We start from the raw sequence: 18,038 nt of genomic DNA, 5'->3' as shown, positions 1-18,038 counted from the left end.
ATCTGCAGTTCAATCACAAAGAGTAATGATAAATAATGAACACATGTTATTTTATTATTATATAAATAATATAATTGAAATGAATGTGTTACCAATGACTGACCAGAAAACCCATGAAGAAGAAAAAGTATGGAAATTAAACCAGAGCTTCAGGACTTTCCTTGGTGCTTAGATCATAAAATATGAACTTGATGGGTTGAGATCACAAAACCATGAAGCAGTTTTATCAGGCCAGATGGCATTCAGAATCAAGAAAAAGAAAGAGTTAAGGGCTATTTCCTATAACAGACATTTAGCTTTTATTATATGTGTTGATGCAATAAACCTGCACATAATAAAGTGATTCAAAGGAGATTTTTAAAGTCTATGATTTAAAAATCATTGACAGGTACATTATACACTAATGCCACATTTGTGGTCAATGCTATGATTGATTATGTGCACTGACTAAATCATACTTATCAAAATTTGAAGTTTACCAAAACAAGGATTTTATTTTATGTTACATAATTTTTAAAGAGAAAACTTAAATCCATACAAGTGGCAAATGAAAAGATCAAAGAATGATGAGAACCCTTACAGAAAATGGGCACATACAGCTTTCTGGTTTTGATCCATCATCATTGATCTAGTTGTCTGGACATGCTGTTCTTACACAGTCTTAAATATCTTGTCAACAGACTTTGACTAAAGTCCTGAGAGAAAAATGAGGTGTATCAAATTGTCTCTTAATTTCCTTTATAGGAAGGTCATTATTTATTCCCTAATTTTTCTTTAAAGAGTAAGCTGAATTTTATTGTGATCATGAACTCCTTATCTCCTATTCTCCTGGACTTCTAACATTGCTCAGTTTAATGTCTCAAAAGTGTGTATGGAAAGATGGGTGAATGATGGAGAAAGTAATAATGAAAGTGTATGTAGAGATCAGGCAATTCACTATTGAGAATTATTGTTGAAGGTATGTGGACCTCATATGTGAGCATCTTACTTGTGCATAGTTGGATTCAAATGTTTCCAGATGAGGGGTGTCTGTTTAATGTATTTCTTTTTCTTTTTTAACACCTTCTTTGCTTTCCAAAAGATGTCCAAGCAACATACAAGCACAAAATTTAACCCGTGTCTCTGCATTTCTACTCATGAGCTTCTCAGAGGATGCAGACCTGCAACCCATCCTCTTTGGACTGTTCCTGTCCATGTACCTGGTCACAGTGCTTGGGAACCTGCTCATCATTCTGGTTGTCAGCTCTGACTCCCACCTCCACACCCCCATGTACTTCTTCCTCTCCAACCTGTCCTTGGCTGACATTGGTTTCATCTCCACCACAGTCCCTAACATGATTGTAAATATTCAGACTCACAATGATGTCATCTCCTATGCAGGCTGTCTGACACAGATGATCTTTTTTGCTATTTTTGTCTGTATGGATTATATGCTTCTGACTGTGATGGCCTATGACCGGTTTGTGGCCATCTGTCACCCCCTACATTATCCAGTCATTATGAATCCTCGCCTCTGTGGCTTCTTAGTTTTGGTGTCATTTTTGCTGAGTCTTTTGGACTTCCAGTTGCACAATTTAATGATCTTAAAAATTACCAGCTTCAAGAATGTGGAAATTTCTAGTTTCTTTTGTGATCCTTCTCAACTTCTGAATCTTTCCTGTTCGGACATCTACTCTAATATCATTGTCAAATACATTCTTATTGTCATCTATGGCCTTTTCCCCATTGCAGGGATCTTTTTCTCTTACTACAAAATTATTTCCTCCATTCTGAGGATCCCATCCTCAGGTGGGAAATACAAAGCCTTCTCCACCTGTGGGTCTCACCTGGCAGTTGTTTGCTTATTTTTAGGAACAGCCTTTGGAGTGTACTTTGGATCATCTGTATCACATTCTCCTAGAAAGGGTGCAGTGGCCTCTCTGATGTACACTGTGGTCACTCCCATGCTGAATCCCTTCATCTACAGCCTGAGGAACAGGGATATTAAGAGTGCCCTGAGGAGACTGCACAGCAAATCTCAGTACCCATGGTGACTGGTTGCAACGCATGTTTGAAAATGCAGCAAAGCTAAATACCTGGTCCTGTCAATATGCCCCTTATGCTAATTTCTCACCACGTTTTATAGTACAGTGGTTGGAACTCATGTTGAGAAGGGATGTTTGGTTCTTTTCACATTGGGGACATGGTTTCACTTTGGTTAGATAAAGAATGTTGGAGTACATGATAGTGATTGTTGAACAACTATGTCTATATTTGATGCCACTAAGATGCAACTGACAATGGTAATAATGTCAATTTTTTTGTAATTTAAATTTACTATAATGAAAGTGGACATAAGAAACTATTATTTAAAAAACCAATTAAAAATCAGTAGTGTAGATAAACTTCATTTTTGCTAAAAGTTGGTGCAAAACCTTAATTAATGTTAATTTTCTAACATTTTTCTTCCACCATTAATATTAGCAAGTTTGTAGAGTCTGTAATATGCTCACCTATTGGCCAGTCAGGACTTCTATGCATTGAGCTTCCAAGGTCACACCTTAGTCAATGTGCAGCCTGTGCCTCCAGCCTTTCAGCTTGATGGCTCCAGTCAGGTGGGCTGCATCCTGTGTTTCTTCTCACCTGGTTGTGTCTTAGGAAGCCCCTACCTGAGTATGCACAGATGTCAGCCCTAAAGATGAGGTGGGAGGCCCCTGGGTACCAGCCATGTGGAATCCACTCTCCTTAGTCACAACCACCTGAGCCCGTGTAAATAGGTAACTGCTGAGGGAGGTGAGGGTGGAGGAAGGACCAACATGCAGTGTGGCTGCCCAGAGGGGAGAGCACTGCACAGTGTCAATCATGGGGACTGAGAGTCGAGGCATGTGTGTGACATCCACGGTGGTGGTCAGCATGGCGGCAATGTCACTACAGTTTTCCTTTCCTCCCACACTGATCCTTCTTATCCCACACTGTCATCCACATGGAGGGAATGTGCTCTTCACACTGTCCTCAGCACTGAGAGATGTCTATGTAGGTGAGGAGGAGGAGGTGGATCTGGATGAGGACCGCACACCAACATATGATCCTTTATTGAGAGAGTGCTGGGTGGCAGGTGCTGAAGTGTGTGGTATGTGTAGGGTGTTTACATTTGTCTGCCTAATTTTTATCAAGGTATAATTGCCACATTATTATATTTGACATATTGGAAAAGATCACAGATTTTAGTAACTTGTTCTGGGTGTTCAGTCAAATAGCTGAAGCCATGTTTGAAGTACACTGTGGCTTTGAGGCATATGGCATCTTGGCAGGACAGTGCTGACAGGTTGTCCCCTCCACAAGCAACCCTGTTTCACCTTGCTATCTGTGTAGGATGCAATCCCTTTCCTGTGCACTTCCCTTTGGGATTTCTGGTAGATCCCAGGACAGAGTAGTCGGTGGCATCAGTTGCTCTGATGTAGGACAGATCAGGCTGGACACCCAAGGTATTTTTAGGAAGCAGGTTTATTTAAGTTGCAGTGGTCCCAAGAGTCTAATGACTAAAAAATCTCTGGACTCTGGATCTGAAAATTACTTGTGATTTATACACAGTTGGGGGCAGAGATTCATAATAGTGGTTGGTTACATGGCAGGTACTCTTTGTCCCATAGTCTTAGTCTTGACAGAAGTTTCACAAGTTTTACCAAAGAAAACAAAATATTACCTTTTATACAAATGTCTGTTGAGACAGAGTCTATTACAGCCTTTGTCAGCAAACCTTGTTTTTAGAAAGAGGAAGCTTCAAACAAGAATATGCTCTCTGCAGATCTCCTGTAAAATCCTGTTGAAACTCTTTGCAAAATCATGCTGTCAAAAAGCTTAATTATGATGTTGGCCCTGAAGAAGCTTATGTTACAATTATGGTGAAGGATCTCTTTGTGGCTGTATCAGCACCAATTCAGGAAGAATGGCTGAGATGAGCACAAACATCTAAGATCAAATGGGCACAAATATTCCAGCAAAGATCTCCCTGTGTCCCCCACTCCAGGATATCCTTGCAGCTACCACATCCTCCTGCATTCTGCTAATAAGCCGTCTTCATCAGATGAAGAGCAAAGCTGGTCTAGACTGCATTACTACTCAGGAATTTGAAAAGGGTTAAGAATGTACCAGATATGTACCTCAAGCTAAGACCCCTGGATCCCAGTTAAAATATTCTAATTTTGGAAAAAAGTCAAAAAGTTTAATGCAACCAACCACAGATTTACAATTTAATTTTTTCTGCTGTTGGCTAGGTTCATTCTTTCTTCAACAAAGGGCAGGTTGTTAGCATCTCTGAGACTCAATAATGTCATCCAAGGTGATTTCTTGTTGATACAATGACAACGAATCCAGATTAAACAGAAAACCTGTTCTATCTATGTAGTTAATATGGGATCATAGAATAAAATATGGGAAAAACCAAATTAGATAGAGTTACCTCCAAACAATGGCAGAGATGATTATTAGCTTTGAAAAAGCAAAGTAGGAACAAAGGGAAGTGACAGTAGACCCTTAGAGCCTGGCCTGAGACAAGGTTTTGAATTTCACATCATTTTAATGCTGTAGAGTCCTTTGACCATCATTTTAAGAAGTAGATACACTATTTCTTTAATTACTGAATGCTTAGTTAAAAAATAACTTATAACCAAATGAATGTCACTGAGGTATATATTTATTATGATTCATTAGTAAAATCTGGATATCATTGATAGTGTTAGTCCTGACTAGGTTAATCTTCATGCCACTCAAAAATATATCCAGTGACCCCAAATGACCATTTTCCTATCTCTGGATGGGCATTTTAATTTTGACCTTACAGATACGTGTGCTGGGTATTTGGGAAAAACGTCTCCTTTTTTTTTTCTATTTCTGACTCCCTGAGGCCTATGCCCTGCTTGGCACAGGGAGGCATCCAGAATAAGTCTGTTCAGCATTGAACCCCCAGCACCATTTCTTTTCTAAATTGACCAAAATGAATTTGGATTAGCAAATTGTGGCCTCCTGTCTGTACTTTCTTTCCTTTCAGCAGTGTCCATGGATATAGACCCAAGTTAAAACTGTCTCTCTGTGTCCATGTTTTGGATGTAGAGACTCTTTATTTTCATTTAATATCATCCACAGCAGAAAAAGTTTCAGAAATCATAGCAGAGATTTGCATGGTTTTGAAGAAAGGCAAGGAGGCAGAAGCTGAAGGGCACTTAACACTGCAGCCTTTCACTGAGGCACAGGTCAGAGTTTCACCTCATTCCAGCCTCCAGTGCCCTTGACCATGGCTTTCCTCCATAATGCTGATATTTCCCAAATCATGGAATTTTTTTATTAAATCACAATGACCAAACATTTGGTGAGTTTCCAATATTCCTTTGGAGATGGTGTTATTTTCTGTGTTTCCCTTAAGCAGTGAGCAGGGAGAAGAGGAGAGATTCGCACACTGTGCACACACTGGCAGGTGGGATGTGGGTCTGAAATGCTACCTTCCTGACTCCAGCATGATCTCTTCTGCTGGATCCAAGGGAAAGAGTATTTCCTGAATTTGACAAATTTTCTTAAGGATTCATCAAGGAGAGATTATTACTACTTGGGGTGACGCTTCATTTTCCTGATACATATTAGGATTTAGAAGATATGGGTGATACTGGCTATTCTTGAAGGGCTTAAATGTAGGTTATTAGTAGCAAATTTGAACATGCATTTTTCTATTGGAAATCGATCACCTAGCCCCAACCAACACATTGGTTGGAGTTGGATATTCTTATTTGAGTGACATGGAGATTGGCAGAGGGTTTTGAAATGATTATCTAATTAATAAACTATCCAATTAAAAGATTGTGTCCTTTCAACAGATAACACTTTGCATCAGATAAAGACTTTGCAGAAGGTGAATGTACTTCACAGAGTACCTTCTCAGGTTAATGTAAACGGACTTGCATATTTCATGGGCAATAGGTATTGTTTTGCAGAATACTTAGATGAGTATTTTTAAATACTTTTAAGGTGACATGGTAAAGGAAAACTGCATAGTAGATGATTCTGACATGAAAACACCAAGAGAAAATTTACACATCACCACTTCAAGACAATATCTGTGTCTGGGAGACAGGTTTGCAGGAGAATGGAAAAAGGCAGAGATACTAAGACTTAAATTTCCTATGTAATAATTCAGATCTCTAGCCAATGTTTGTCCTGGAAGAAGTATTGTCAGATTCATATGTTTTAATATAGGTGATGATGTTATGGATAATAAGAATAAGCAATATTCACGGAGCATGTTCTACACACTAGGATATTGTTAGATAGTCGATTTCAGCTGTGGTATAAAAAAAGACCTCTCAGAACTTCACATGTGGATATGCTGATACAATTAGTGTTGTAATGACATCACTATGTTAGATATCCTAAAATATGCACAGGAAGAATTACAAGTTATGCCACTTGAAAGATTTGTTAAAAAATTTTTCTGATGACAGCCATACAAAGTGGGTAATTACTACCCTCCTTTTTACAAATGAGGTTTCCAAGTTGTTGTTACATTATTTCTTGTTGTACTCTATTTCATACTGTATCTAATTCAGTCACAGTGAGAAATGATAAATAATGAACCTAAGTGTACTTTATGTAGCCTAAATAGGAGAATTGAAATCAATGTTTCAGAAATGACTGACCAGAAAATCTATGAAGAAGAAATAAGTAGATTGGAAATAAAACTTGGAATTTTGAGTCTTTACTTAGTGTTTAGATCATCAACAATGTACTTAAGGGTTTGAGATAAAAAAACTATGATCCAGTTTTATCAAGCCAGATTGAGTACAGAATGAAGAAAATGAAAAAAAAATCAAGGGGCATTTTATATAACAGATATTTTGCTGATATTGTATGGGTTGATAAAATAAACCTGCATAAAATAAAACTATTCCAAGGAGATTCTTACAGTCTATGATTTTAAAATCATTGACAGGTACAGTGCACACTAATGCCACATTGTGGTCTGCAATTTTATTCATGTAATCATGTTTATCCAAATTTGAAGTTCAACAAGGATAGGGTTTTTATTTATGTTGCTTAATTTTTAATTAGAAAACTTTAATGAACAAAGGAGGCAAATGAGAATGATGAGAACCCTTTGTAAAAAATGGGTCCATACTGCTTTCTTGTTATGATCCATCAACCTACATATAGTTGTCAGGAAAAGCAGTCCCTATGCAGTCTCAAATATCTTGTCAAAGGACTTTGTTGAAAGGCCTTAGAACCAAAGGAGGTATATCAAACTGCTACTTAATTTCCTTTAGAGGAAGATCATTACTTATTCCCTATTTTTTTCTTAAAGATAAGCAATATTTCATTGCGATCATGAATTTATTCCCTCCTTTGCTTCTGGACTTCTAACATTGCTCAGTTCAATGTCTCTCAAGTGAGTATGGAAAGAGGGGTGGATGATGGAGATGGTTTTATTCACTATTGAGAATTATTGTTGAAGGTGTGTGGACCTAAAACTTGAGCACCTTCCTGTGCAAACTTGATTTCAATGTTTCCAGAATGAGGGGTGCCTATTTTATGTATTTTTAAACACTTTCTTTGCTTTTCAAAAGGTGTCCAAGAAACATACAAACACAAAATTTAACCCGTGTCTCTGAATTCCTGCTCATGAGCTTCTCAGAGGATCCAGACCTGCAGCCCATCCTCTTTGTACTACTCCTGTCCATGTACCTGGTCACCATCCTGGGAAACCTGCTCATCATCTTGGCTGTCTGCTCTGACTCCCACCTCCACACTCCCATGTACTTCTTCCTCTCCAACCTGTCCTTGGCTGACATTGGTTTCATTTCTACCAGGATTCCAAACATGATTGTAAACATTCAAACTCACAATGATATCATATCCTATGTAGAATGCTTGACACAGATGTCTCTATTTACCATTCTTGTCTGTATTGACTATATGCTTCTGACTGTGATGGCCTATGACCGGTTTGTGGCCATCTGTCACCCCCTGCATTATGCAGTCATTATGAACTCTCGCTTCTGTGGCTTCTTAATTTTGGTGCCATTTTTTGCTGAGTCTTTTGGACTCTCAGCTGCACAATTTACCAGCTTCAAGAGTGTTGAAATTTCCAGTTTCTTCTGTGACTCTTCTGTACTTCTGAATCTTTCCTGCACTGCCACCTACTCTAATAACATTGGCAAGTATTTTCTTGCTGCTGAATATGGCCTTCTTCCCATCTCAGGAATCGTTTTTTCTTACTATAAAATTATGTCCTCTCTTCTGAGAATCCCCTCTTTAGGAGGGAAGTACAAAGCCTTCTGCACATGTGGCTCTCACCTGCAGGTGTTTGCTTATTTTTAGGAACAGGTATTGCAGTGTACCTTGGTTCAGCTGCATCACACTCTCCAAGGAAGGATGTGGTGGATTTTGTGATGTACACTGTGGTCACCCCCATGCTGAACCCCTTCATCTCCAGCCTGAGCAACAACGATATTAAAAGGGCCTTGAGGAGGCTGCAGAGGTGGCTGCCCCTGTGGAGTCTGGTTGCAATGTGTGTGGGAAAATGTAGTAAAGCTAAATAACTGGCCCTGTCAATATGCTTCTTATGTGTTAATTTCCCATCGAGTTCCATAGTAGAATGATGCACACTATATTAGCTGGCAATTTTGGAAAGTTTTCCTACTGGGAACAAGGATTTATATTGGTAATATGCAGAATGTTGGGGAAGGATGATGGTTATTGTATCACAACAAAGTTTATATTTAATGCCATTAAACTATGCTATTGATGATGACAATAATGGCAAATATTTATAATTTTAAAATGCCATAATGAAAATGTTCTTGGGAAGCTACTATGTTTGAAAACTAAAGAATCCAAGAGTGAAAATGGACTTTTTTCACAAAGAATTACTGAAAATAAACAGTTGATGTTCATTTTCTACCCTTATTCTTCCACCATTGCTGTTAGGAAGTCCTTAGTTTGTGATGTGCTCACCTATTGGCCAGCTAGGAGTTCTATGCTTTGAGCCTCCAAGGTCACACCATAGTCAATGGGCAGCCTGTGTCTCCAGCATTTCAGATTGATGAGTCCAGACAGGTGGGCCCTATTCTGTGTTTCTTTTCACCTTGGTTGTGTCTCTTAGGAGGCCCTACCTGAGTGTGCACAGATGTCAGCCCTAAAGATGATGTGAGAGGTGACTGGGTACCAGTCATGTGGAATCCTCTCTCCTTAGTCATGACCACCTGAGCCAGTGTAAATAGGTAACTGCTGAGGGAGGTGAGGATGGAGGAAGGACCAACATGCAGTGTGGCTTCCCAGAGGGGCATGTGTGTGACATCCACAGAGGTGGTGAGCATGGCGGCATTGTCACTACAGTTTTCCTTTCCTCCCACACTGGTCCTTCTTACCACACACTATCATCCTCATGGAGGGAATGTGCTCTTCACACTGTCCTCAGCACTGAGAGATGTCTATGTAGGTCAGGAGGAGGAGGTGGACCTGGATGAGGACAGCACACAAACATATGTTCCTTCAATGAGAGATCCCTGAGTGCCTGAAGTGTGAGCTATTTGCAGATTGTTTAAATTTGTCTGAAAATCTTCACCAAGGTATAAGTGCCATGACCATGATATTTTATTTCACAGAATTGAGAGGATCAGAGTTTTTAGTAACTTGTTCTAGCTATTTATATCAACTAACTGAGGCTATGTTTGAAATGCACTGTGGGTTTGAGGCACATGGCATCTTGGCAGGACAGTGCTGGCTGGTTGTCCCCTCCACAATCCATTTGTGTCTTACAGTCTTGTCAGTCCAGGAGAGGACCTTGTTTTTCTGTGTACTTCCCTGTGGGGATTCTGGTGGATTCCAGGACAGAGAAGCCAATGGCATCAGTTGCACCAGCTATGGAAGATTGGCTGATATAAGACAAAGATCTGAGGTCAAGTTGGCACAGATAATGCAAGACAGACCTCCTTGTATCCCCCTCTCTTGGACACGCTTGCAGGTGCCACATCCTCCTGCTTTCTGATAATCAGCTCACTCAATTTAAATAGGAGACCAAAAGCAAGTCAGGATTTCATTACTACTTGGAAAGGAATAAGAATGTATTCGATATGTACCTGTAGCTAAGAACTCTGAATTCTGTTGACAAAGCTCTGATTTTTGGAAAACAGTGAAGAGATTAGTGCATCAGAACCAGAGAGTTAAAATTTAATTTTGGCTTCTGTTGTCTCAGCTGGTTCTTTCCTGAATACCTGGCAGGTTGTTAGTGTCTATGATACTCAGCAATGTCATCCAAGGTGATTTATAGGTGATAGAATGTCATTGAATCCACATTAAACTGAAAATGTGTATTACCTATGTGACTGATATTTGATGAAGGTGCAAAATATGGACAAAATGTTAGATAGTTATTATTCATATGGAAAGGCTAAACTTCATAGTATTCAAGTGAAATGTTTTTGACATGAATTTACTATTTTGATATTTCTATAATGTTATATTTTCATAATCCCCTTATATAAGTATATGCTGTATATCTGGGGTGGAATGACCAACTGTCTTTCTTTTCTGATACCCAAGAACTTACACCATTTTAGGCATAGAAGATATATATATATATATATATATATATATATATATCTTCTATTATATATCATATTATATATTTTAATTATATATATTAGAAAATGTATTAAATATTGAATAGGCCATTGCTCTACAAACAGGTTGGCTTTGCTCAGTGGTCTTTGAACACAGGAGTGCTCTCCTGTCTGTATCTTCATTCTACTCAGGAATGTCCTCCAGAGTCAGAGACAAGATTGAGCAGCTCCTGTTTGTGTTTCCCTTAAACAGGGCCCATACCTCCCTTTGTGAATATCTACAACCTTCAACAATGGCAGAGGTGTCCATGAGCCTAGGAAAACCAAAGTAAGAACAAAGGGAAGTGACAGGAGACTCTTAGAACTTGGTCTGAGATACTCTAGAGAGTTTCACATTGTTCTAAGACTACAATGTCCTTTGACAGTTTTGTTGATCATTAGACCCACTACATAACTGAAGACTGAATGGTTAATTAAAAAAACCACAAAACATAAAAATCATAATGACTAAGTAAATGCCATTTAAGGGTAGACTTATTCAGGTTCCCAGAGCAAATTTTTGTTATTTATATTTTATCCTAATAAGAATGGATGTTAAATATGTATATTTAAACATGTAGAAGTGAAAGAAGTAAATTGAACATGCAGCTTAGCTCCTCATTAGTGTTAGGGTCCAAAACTCATGTGGACATACATTTTCTTTGTATTCCCCATTAGTGATAGGAACTCCTTGGAGATGGGGATTTCATGGACAAATTAGTTTAATTATGAGCTCCGTGTATTGATCTTCCAAGGTCGTATCATGGTTCATAATCAGCCTGTGCTGGCTGCCCTTCCATTGATAGTTCTTGTCCAGTGAGCTGCATGGCTGTGCCTCCTCCTGGGGTGTCTGAATCAGGAAGCTCCTGAGCACATGATCTGCTCCTCTGGACACAGTTGCTCCTTCCCTGGGCTCCACACTTGGTAGGGTCTCAGGATCAGCACTTCTTGGTCATGACCCTGCAGGGAAGCAGCATGACCCAGTAAGTGCAGAGGGGGCCTTGGATGTGGGAAGGACTGGGGAAGTAGTGTTACCTCAGCATGAGGACACTCACCACTGAGTACCCAGAAGGGAAGACACTACATGCAGCTTCAACTTGGGGTTGTGGGGTTCAAGCTTTTGATTCAGGTTGGGAGATGAGAAATCTTATTCAAACTGTGCTCTCCACCTACACTGGTTCTAATTCACATAGAAATCTCACCAACAACCGCACAAAATGAGTCCTTCAGAAGTGTTTCCTAAGCTCTCGGAAAGGACTAGGTAGTGATGATAAGGATGATGAAGGGGATGACAGGAGACTAGATCATGAACTGATGTGCCAGGTTTCCCAGGCTCAGGTGTTGAGCAGATGTTTGGTCTTATTTCATGTGCACCATCTCATTTTGTTGTATGTGTCCACACTATTATTAGTATATAGAAAAGGGAAAAAATGTGTTTTACTTTTGTAACATGTACTCGATTGTTAGGTGGGAAGGGTGCAGCCTGTTTGTACTGGGCTGTCTGACCATGAACCTAGGACATCACAGGAGAACCATGGTAAAGGCTGTCCCATCAGAAGGCCAACCTGACATTTATCTTCCCTGTCACTGCAGATAGAGTGTTGCTCTTCCATTTGGGATTCCTGGGGACCACAGGGCAGAGCAGTGGGGGGTGCCTACTGCATACATCATGTAAGAACAGCCACAGATCACAGGAGAGGTCACAGTAGGGGAGGTTGATAATAATTCAGCACTGATCAGACTCTTGGGCCTCCTCCAGAACCTTCTTGGAGCTCACTACATGCTCCTCCATGCTTGTAAAAAGTTCTTTCAGACTCAAAGCAAACCTATGGTCAGGTTTTTATTTAATTCATGAAACTGGAAAGGTTTAACAAATGTACCTGAGGTTTGCCAGTGGTTAAGACCTCTGGACCTAATCTGAAAACTTCCTGTTAGGTGGCAAAGAATGAAGACATGTAGTGGATGGGTCAGAGTCTTCCAGTCCCACTTACTCTGTCTGTGAAGTTGTGCAAGTCACTAGTGTCTGGATTCATCATTGTCATCTGGGTTGATTTCTAGTTGACACCCCTTCAGTGAGTAAGGATTAAATAGATCCTGGAGATGCATGTGCGCTGTACTGGGGGAGAACATCTCCTTCCTTCTATTCTGACTCCTGTGACGCTGGATTGCTTGGCACAGGGAGGCAGCTAGAGCAAGTCTGTGGAGCATTGAGACCTGCCCCTCCCCCATTCTCTTTACCTTAATTGGCCAAAATCAATTTGAATTAATGGGGTTATTGATTCCTGTCTGTATGTTCATTCTTTAAGCCATGCCCTGTGGAAACAATGACAACTTTAAAGTGTATTTCTGTGTGCCTATCCCAGCTACAGAACTTCCTTATTATTTTGTAATATCATTTACAATAGTCAACTTGGATGGGATCATGACACAGATCTTCATGAGTTTAAAAGGAAATGAAGCAGAAACATAAGGGGCACCTACAGCTTGAGCCTTCATCTGAAGCACAGATCAGAATTCCACATCCTTCAAGGTTACAGTATCACCTGAAAACAGCTTTCCTCCCTAACTTTGGTATTTCTCTAATCATGGAATTCTTAAAATTAAAATCACAATGACCAAATTTATTACCTTCCTGCCTTGTCTTTGTCGCCCCGTGTTTTGGAGATGGGTGTGATTTTCCCTATTTTCATTAAGCAGTGAGCGAGGGAGATGGAGGGATTCACACACTGTGCACACAATGGCATGTCCTTGTGGTGGGACTGAGCTGTGGCCTTTCTGACCCAGCCCAGGGCACCATCTCCTCTACTGGAGCCAAGTGGAAATATTATCCTTTATAGAAGACAAGATTTTTCAGGTGTTATCATGTAGAGAATATGCCTGGGTGCAGCAGTGTTTCAATGTTTTGATGATACATAGTAAGACTAAGGTAAATGTAACAGTTATTTGTAATAGTGACATAAATGCAGCTCATCAATAGTATATTTGGACATGCATTTTTTTCCATTGAAAATCAAACACCTATACTGTGTCAGTATCTTATACAGAAGTTCTTATTTGAGTGACATGGAGAGAGGCAGAAGCATTTTGAAATGGTTGCCATACTAATAAACTGTCCAGTTAAGCAATGTCCATTCTTCAGGTGACACTTTGCATCCAATAGAGACTTTGAAGTCCACCAATGTACTTCACAGATGGAATTAAGACTTCATGTGATTTTATACTAGTAGATTTGGGGGGCAATGGGTATTGTGTTGCAGACAACAGGTTCTTTAGATGGATTTTAATGAAAAACTAGATGGATGTGTAAATGAATACTGACATAGAAAACATTGACAGAAAATTACACCTTTTCAATTAATAATAATAAGTATGTTTAGGAGACAGGTTTGCAGGAGAATGGAATCAGGAAGAAATACTAAGACTCACGTTTCTTAGATAATTGTACAATTTCTATCCAAGGTTAGTCCTGAGACAAATATTATCAAATTCTTATGCTTTAATATAGGTAGTGGGTATTGACAATAAGAATAGGTAATATTCATGGAGCCTGTTCTATGTGCCAGGATGTTGTTAGACATTGGTTTTCAACTCTAGTGAAAAAGGACCCCTGACCTTCAAATGCAGACATGTTGATTAAATTGGTGTTGATCTGATGTCACATTATGTGGATATACTAAAATATCCACAAGTGGATATAGTAATAAATGAGACACAACCACTAGATACACAATTGGAAAGGTAAAACATAATTTCTTATTATGGTAATTATTTTCCTATATTTAAAATTTGAAAATTCCTCAGAAGTGTTTACCTTAGTTCCTGTACTGTCCTTTTATGAATTGTTATCTAATTGAAGCACAGTGAGAACTGACATATAACAAACCAGATTTGTCATCATGTGGCTTAAGACAGAGAGCTGAAATCCACACATAAGGAATGACCAGATATCCATAAAGTGGAAATAAGATGGTTGGAAATAAGAGAGAGCTTTAGGGCTTCCCATGGTGCTCGGATCTTATATTTTTAACTTGATGAGCTGAGATCACCAAACCCTGAAGCAGTTTTAACAGGTCAGAGGGAGAAAAAGCACAAAGTGTTATTTTGTATATAAGATGTTTTCCAGATATTGTATGAATAGAAAAAAGCCTGTATAAAATTAAACCATTCAAAAGTATTTCCTATCATTTGTAATTTTAATATCATCTACTTTTGCCACATCAATAGTCAGTGTTACTATTGATCATGTGCATTTAATTCAATCATATATATTGACATTTGAATTGTGCCAAAGACAAGAATATTTGTTTCATAGTACATACTTTTTGAACAGCAATCTTAAACTCACAGAGGAGGGAAGTGAGAAAAATCAACGAATGATGAAACCCTTTCAAGAGAACTGGCTCATAACCTGCTTTCTGACAGCGACCCATCACCCTCAATTTAGTTGTCAGAGAATGGAGCCCCAATGGTATCTTAAATAGAATAAGTCAAAGAAGTTTGTTTTGTTACATACACAAAAATGAAGTAAATTGTCCTGGTTCTTAATTAACTTTTATGAAGATTGCTTTTTCTTAATAGAAAGGTCATTTCTTATTCTCTGTTTTCCTTTAAACCATAGGCTATATTTTATTATCTTCTTGAACTTCTCTCTTCTGCTCCTGGGCTTCTAACTTTGCTCAGTTTAATGTCTTCAAATAGGGAATGGAAAGAGGGTGAATGATGGAGAGAGCCGTAGTGAAATAATGTGGAAAACTGAGTGTTGCACTAGTGAGAACTATGTTGAGGGTATGTGGATGTCTAGTGTGAGCAGCTTTGTGGTGCATACTTGAATTCAAATGCACACAATCAGGGAGGCCTGCTGATGTAGTCTTTTTCTCACTCTCATTGCTTTCTGAAAAGATGTCTGAGACATAAAGATGTACAAAACCTAACATGCATCCCAGAATTCCACCCCATAGGTCTCTCAGTTGATCTAGACCTGCAGCCCCTCCTATTTGGACTGTTCCTGTCCCTGTTCCTGGTCACAGTGCTGGGGAACCTGCTCATCATCCTGGCCATCAGCTCTGACTCCCACCTCCACACCCCCATGTACTTCTTCCTCTCCAGCCTGTCCCTCACTGACGTCGATTTCGTCTCCATCACTGTCCCATAGTTGTTGGTGAACATTCAAACTCACAAGGAAGTTGTCTCCTATGTGGGCTGCCTGACGCAGATGTCTCTTTTTGCCATTTTTGGATGTATGAATTATATGCTTCTGACTCTGATGGCCTATGACCAGTTTGTGGCCATCTGTCACTCTCTGCATTACCCAGTTATAATAAACTCTCACCTCTGTGGCTTCTCAATTTTGATGTCTTTTTTTTTCTGAGTCTTTTGGACTCCCAGATGCACAATTTGATGATCTTACAAATTACCAGTTTCAAGGATGTGGAAATTTCTAGTTTCTTCTGTGATCCTTTTTTTTTAAAAAAAATATTTATTTCCTTTAGTTTTTGGCGAACACAACATCTTTGTATGTGGTGCTGAGGATCGAACCCGGGCCCCACGCAGGCCAGGCGAGCGTGCTACTGCTTGAGCCACATTCCCAGCCCTGTGATCCTTCTCAACTTTTGAATCTTTACTGTTCTGACACCTTTTCTGATAACATATTCAAGTATTTTTTTTGTTGCCACATATGGCCTTTCTCCATCTCCAGGATCCTTTTCTTTTACTAATTTTATGTCCTCCATTCTGAAGATCCCATCCTTAGGAGGGAAGTACTAAGACTTCTCCATCTCTGGCTCTCACCTGGCTGTGTTTGTTTATTTTATGGAACAGGCATTGACAAATACATTGGTTCAGCTGTGTCACATTCTCCCAAAAAGGGTGCAGTGGCCTCAGTGATGTACACTGTGGTCACCTCCATGCTGAACCCCTTCATCTAGAGCCTGAGGAACAAGGACATTAATGGAGCACTGAGGAGTCTGCAAAGCAGATATGGTCCTATCTAGAATTCTAGATAGGGCAGAGAGGTGGGAGGGAAAGGGAGGTGTCAGGGGATTAGCAAGGATGGTGGAATGTGATGGCCATCATTATCCAAAGTACATGTATGAAGATATGAATTGGTGCCGATATACTTTACATACAACCAATGTTATGAAAAATTGTTTTATATATGTGTAATAAGAATTGCAATGCATTCTGCTGTCATTTATTTTTTTAATCAATAAAAAATAAAAAAATAATAATAAAAAAGATATTGTGTCCACCCAAAACAAAAAATATATATTCAAAATAAGTTGAAAACTTGAAATCACTGTTCTATGTTAAATAATTTCTTCTACAGTAGGTTAACAATACAATTAACCAAGACAATAAAACTATGTTACAAATGTGACTGTTATAAAAAAAAATGAATCCATCTGGTCCTTGGCTTTTTTTGGTTGGTAGGCTCTTGATGATATTTTTTATTTCATTACTTGAACTTGGGTGGATCATATGTCTAGAAATGTTTTAATGTCTTTGATATTTTCTATTTTCTTGGAATATAAATTTTCAAAATAGTTTCTAATTATCTTTTGTATTTCAGACATGTCAGTTTTGATATTTTATTCTTCATGTTGTATTTTAGCAATTTGAGTTTTCTCTCTTTCTTTTTGTTAGAATGACCAGGGGTTTGTTTATTTTATTTATTTTTTCAAAGAACCAACTTTTTTTTTGTCAGTTTTTCAATTGTTTTGATTTCATTGATTTCAGCTCTGATTTTAATTATCACCTGTCTTCTACTGCTGTTGGTGTTGACTTCTACTTCTTCTTTTTTTCCCCTAGGGCTTTGAGACGTAGTTTTATTTATTTATTTGTTGACTTTTTATTCTTTTAATGAATGCACTCAATGCAATAAACTTTCCTCTCACTACTGCCTTCATGATGTCCCTGAGATTGTGATATAATATGTCAGTGTTCTCATTTACTTGTAAGAATTTTATTTCATCCTTGATTTCTTCTACTATCCATTCATCATTCAATAGTGTATTATTTAGTCTCCATTTGTTACTGTAGCTTGTATTTTTTATTTTATCATTGATTTCTTATTTCATTCCATTGTGATCTGATAGAATGTAGTGTTTTCTCTCTCTCTCTCTCTCTCTCTGTTTTTACTAAGAGTTGCTTTGTGGGATAAGATATGGTCTATTTTAGAGAAAGAGTTTTGATTCTGAGAAGAAAGCATATACATTTGTTGATGGATTATGTAATGTGAAGTCAGAATTATTGATTGTATTATTTAGTTATATAGTTTCCTTATTTAGTTTTTGTTTTGAAGATCTGTCCAGCAGTGAGAGAGGTGTGTTAAATTCACCCAGTATTGTTGTGCTGTACTCTATTTGACTCTTGAAATTGAGAAGAGTCTGTTTAATGTGCATAGATGTTCCACAGTTT

At 38.6% G+C, this 18,038-nt stretch overlaps 2 protein-coding genes across 2 annotated transcripts; both read left to right on the top strand.

The window, feature by feature from the left end:
• Window positions 1–1,029: 1,029 nt before the first annotated feature.
• Window positions 1,030–2,175, top strand: LOC101973984 (olfactory receptor 7E24). Its single transcript, XM_013366083.4, has one exon. The coding sequence runs from the start codon at window positions 1,137–1,139 to the stop codon at window positions 2,031–2,033; it is 897 nt and encodes a 298-aa protein (XP_013221537.2). The 5' UTR covers window positions 1,030–1,136; the 3' UTR covers window positions 2,034–2,175.
• Window positions 2,176–7,641: 5,466 nt separating this feature from the next.
• On the top strand, window positions 7,642–8,340 carry LOC144370779 (olfactory receptor 7E24-like). Its single transcript, XM_078031915.1, has one exon. The coding sequence runs from the start codon at window positions 7,642–7,644 to the stop codon at window positions 8,338–8,340; it is 699 nt and encodes a 232-aa protein (XP_077888041.1).
• Window positions 8,341–18,038: the final 9,698 nt, after the last annotated feature.

The sequence above is a fragment of the Ictidomys tridecemlineatus genome, chromosome 2 (genome assembly GCF_052094955.1).
Source record: "Ictidomys tridecemlineatus isolate mIctTri1 chromosome 2, mIctTri1.hap1, whole genome shotgun sequence".
Classification (NCBI taxonomy): Eukaryota; Metazoa; Chordata; class Mammalia; order Rodentia; family Sciuridae; genus Ictidomys; species Ictidomys tridecemlineatus.
Note: the sequence above shows the minus strand (reverse complement) of the source record. Positions and strands in the feature narration are given on the sequence as shown.

What these genes read in the sequence shown, in the direction of transcription:
- LOC101973984 (XM_013366083.4), top strand. Translation starts at nt 1,137, where the DNA reads ATGAGCTTCTCAGAGGATGCAGACCTGCAACCCATCCTCTTTGGACTG.
- LOC144370779 (XM_078031915.1), top strand. Translation starts at nt 7,642, where the DNA reads ATGAGCTTCTCAGAGGATCCAGACCTGCAGCCCATCCTCTTTGTACTA.